Source organism: Cebus imitator, unplaced genomic scaffold (assembly GCF_001604975.1).
Source record: "Cebus imitator isolate Cc_AM_T3 unplaced genomic scaffold, Cebus_imitator-1.0 Scaffold346, whole genome shotgun sequence".
In the NCBI taxonomy this organism is placed as follows: Eukaryota; Metazoa; Chordata; class Mammalia; order Primates; family Cebidae; genus Cebus; species Cebus imitator.
In genome coordinates this window covers 460622-464015 of record NW_016107661.1, presented here as the reverse complement: position 1 = coordinate 464015, position 3394 = coordinate 460622, and the positions used below count along the sequence as shown (strand labels likewise).

The 3394-nt window shown below is 50.7% G+C and overlaps 1 protein-coding gene across 1 annotated transcript in view; it reads right to left on the bottom strand.

The window, feature by feature from the left end:
- Positions 1–3394, bottom strand: part of CUNH16orf71 (chromosome unknown C16orf71 homolog) — a 17500-nt gene that overhangs the window by 12123 nt on the left and 1983 nt on the right. Inside the window, exons 2-3 of the mRNA XM_017506001.2 lie at positions 2797–2975; positions 1539–1676 (exon numbers count right to left, since the gene is read on the bottom strand). Of these exons, the coding sequence (XP_017361490.1) occupies positions 1539–1676; positions 2797–2925 (267 nt within the window). The 5' untranslated portion in view covers positions 2926–2975. The remainder of the gene's footprint in view (positions 1–1538; positions 1677–2796; positions 2976–3394) is intronic.

Sequence of the window (3394 nt, the reverse complement as noted above, 5' to 3'; positions counted from 1 at the left end):
TAGAGACGGGGTTTCACCATGTTGACCAGGATGGTCTCGATCTCTTGACCTCGTGATCCACCCGCCTCAGCCTCCCAAAGTGCTGGGATTACAGGCTTGAGCCACCGCGCCCGGCCCTTAATTTTGTATTTTTAGTAGAGACAGGGTGGTCTCTACCGTGTTAGCCAGGATGGTCTTGAACTCCCGAGCTCAGGTGATCCACCCACCTCCGGCTCCCAAAGTGCTGGGATTACAGGAGTGAGCCACTGAGCCCAGCCACTTGTTAGTTTTCTAAGAGATGGAGTCTTGCTCTTTCACCCAGGCTGCAGTGCAGTGGCATGACCTTGGCACACTGTAGCCTTCACTTCCTGGGTTCAAACAATTCTCCTGCTTCAGCCTCTGGAGTAGCTGGGATTACAGGCACCTGCCATTACACCAGCTAATTTTTGTATTTTTAGTAGAGATAGTGTTTCACCATGTTGGCTAAGCTGGCCTCAAACTCCTGACCTCAAGTGATCCACCCACCTTGGCCTCCCAAAATACTGTGATTACAAGGCGTGAGCCACTGTGCCCGGCCAGAAATGGGGTCTTGCTGTATTCTCCAGGCTGGTCTCAAACTCCTGGACTCAAGGGAACCTATATCTCAGCCTCCAACATTGGTACCACAGGCCTACACCAGCGCGCTCGGTCCACATTTGCTCATTGTCTCCTGGGTTGTCCCTCCCACGAGGTCCAGCTTGTGCGCTTGCTTAGGCACTTACAGGCCATCTTCCTCCCTCCCACTCCCCACTGCAGCCTGCAGCAATTTAGTTTAGCAGTTTAGTAAACTGTAGTTCCTGTTTACTTCCCAGGTGCTGGGATGAGCCAGGTGGCTGTGAGGCCAGCTGGGTTAGGGAGAGACATTTAGGACAAGGGGTTGTGACAATGGCCAGGAGCTATTCAGGATGCCATGATAGAAAACAGAATAGGAACCATCAACAGGAAGAAGAGGGGTCAATATCAGATAGAAAATCAAGCCCCCATGCTGGTCCTAAGGTGCCAGGCTCCCTGGGAGATGGAGGTGCCTGGAGGTTAGATGTTGGGCATCTGAATACCTTGGGTTGTACATGGGGAAAAAAAGGACTGGGTATCATGGAAATGCTAGACCAGTGGTTTAGACCAGTCAGTTCATTTTATTTATTTTTTGAGACAGAATCTCGCCCTGTCATCCAGGCTGGAGTGCAATGGTGCAATCTCAGCTCACTTCAACCTCCACCTCTCGGGTTCAAGTGATTCTCCTGCCTTACCTTCCCAAGTAGCTGGAATTACAGGTGCGCACTTCCATGCCTGGCTAATTTTTTGAATCTATAGTAGAGACAGGGATTCACCATGTTGCCCAGGCTGATTTCAAACTCCTGACCTCGTGATATCCATCTGCCTCAGCCTCCCAAAGTGCTAAGATTAAAGGCGTGAGCCACCATGCCTGGCCAATCAGTCAGTTTAGACTTTTGTTCCATGCGTGCACACACATACATACACACACACAGACACAAACACACACTCTTCCGTGTCCCACAGACCTCAGGAAAGGAATCTTCAGCTGCAGCAGCCCAGATCCTGGACTCAGCAGGGTCTTCAGCCAGCTCCTCTGACAGGTCTGGAATCAGGACAGTTTGGTTTCGCTGGAAGATGAACAGCTCCTCTTCCCCACAGTCCGACTGTGGACAAATGAGAGGGCTTTTTGGAGGACATGGCAGCAGGCAGAGCCCTGAGGGCCCAACTGCTCTCCACTGTCAGTTCCAGCCCAGCCTGCCCAGCCCTGCTGCTCAGGAGCCTCGGGGAGATCCAGTTCTCTCCCAGTCATTTTTGCTACTCATGGCTTCTTGCCACTGTTTAGAAATTGGCCCGGCAGCACCACCTCGTGGAGATTGGGGCTCCTGGTTCTGTAAGTGTCTCACATACAGCAGGCACTTCATTAATGCCTTGTGTGACATGAACAGGGCAGTGAGGTGGTAGCTGAAAGAGCCAAGTACAGCCCTCCCTGTCCCCTGTGATGCTGAGCCGTCACATACAGCTTGGTTTGTGCTCTTAAAGGGGGTGCGGCTCATACTCTCAAATGAGACTGAAGATGTGAAAACGCCCTGAGCACTGAGGCGTGGGGTGTCCTTAGGTACTCCTTAGCCTCACCATGCACTGGATGACGTCTGAAGTCCCAGAAGCTCTGTTGCTGGTGCCCAGGTAGGACCCAAACCAGCCTATTCCTTTTAAAACCCTTGCGCTGTCTCTCAATGCCCAGTGCCACCCTGTGCACTGAGGAGCCCCTGCCTGGAGCATCTTCAGCAGGGTCTTACACCTGCACTCATGGCTATTGGTCTGAGCGTCTTTGAGGGCCATTTCAGGGACCCCATACCACAACTGCAGAATCCCTCAAAGGCTTATCGTAATGCATGGAACGGTACCCATTCTCGGTGGGTTTTCTGGCCCTGTCCTGGCCAAAGAGAGACTGGAGAACAGCAAAAAGGAAAGGACAGAGCCTCTGCATCAAGCCAATCTGTGTTCCACGTGAGGGTCAGAAACCCCACCGAAAGGGTCTCCCAAGATGCTGAGCACCAATACTTGTGCTCAGAGATGATTATTAAGGCAGAGGAAAGGGTATAGAAGGAAATAGGCACCCAGAAAACAAACAATGAGTATGGCCATGTAATTCAAAGTAAAATGACAACAAACTCCACAGGTCAGCAGAAGTCTTCAGAGAAGCACTCCAAAGCTGTCCTGGTCAGTGTCATGCCTGCTCTGTTAGGAAGGAAAAGGCAACCAGGGAGAAAGCTTTTTGCTTACCAAGGAGGAGTCGGAGTCCAGAGATGGCAGCTGGTCTTTGACAGCCTTGAGGATGGCATCCCATGGCCCCATCTGGGAGGCCGAGAGAGAGCCCAGCGAGGGTGCCATACGTTCGTCGTTGGATGCCATGAGGGCCCAGGCTTCCAGATGCCTTCTCAGTACACCATCATCTGAGGAGCTTGTGGGGCACGTGGAGTGACACAACAGGGTCTGGGCCACTGAAGGTCAGAAGAGTGGGGGCTGCCCTACCAGCTGTAGGAGACCAAACAGGCTGGCAGGCATCACCTCCTGGCAGTTTCTTTCTGGTTATGCAAACTCCTGTTGCTGGCACTGTGTGTGTGTGTGTGTGTCCACTCACGCATGCAGGTATGTGTGAAGCCTGCAGGTGTATCATGTATATAGTGATATACACATTATATACAGATATATGGGTATATGTAGATGTATAATATATAAAATGCCATATGTGTATGATATATAGGTATATTTTATATATACTCCATATAGCATAACTATTATCTTCATTTCATAGGCTTAGGGTGTTTAGTAAATAGCAGGAGTGGACTCTGAATTGGGAAATTTCAATTATTAACCTATA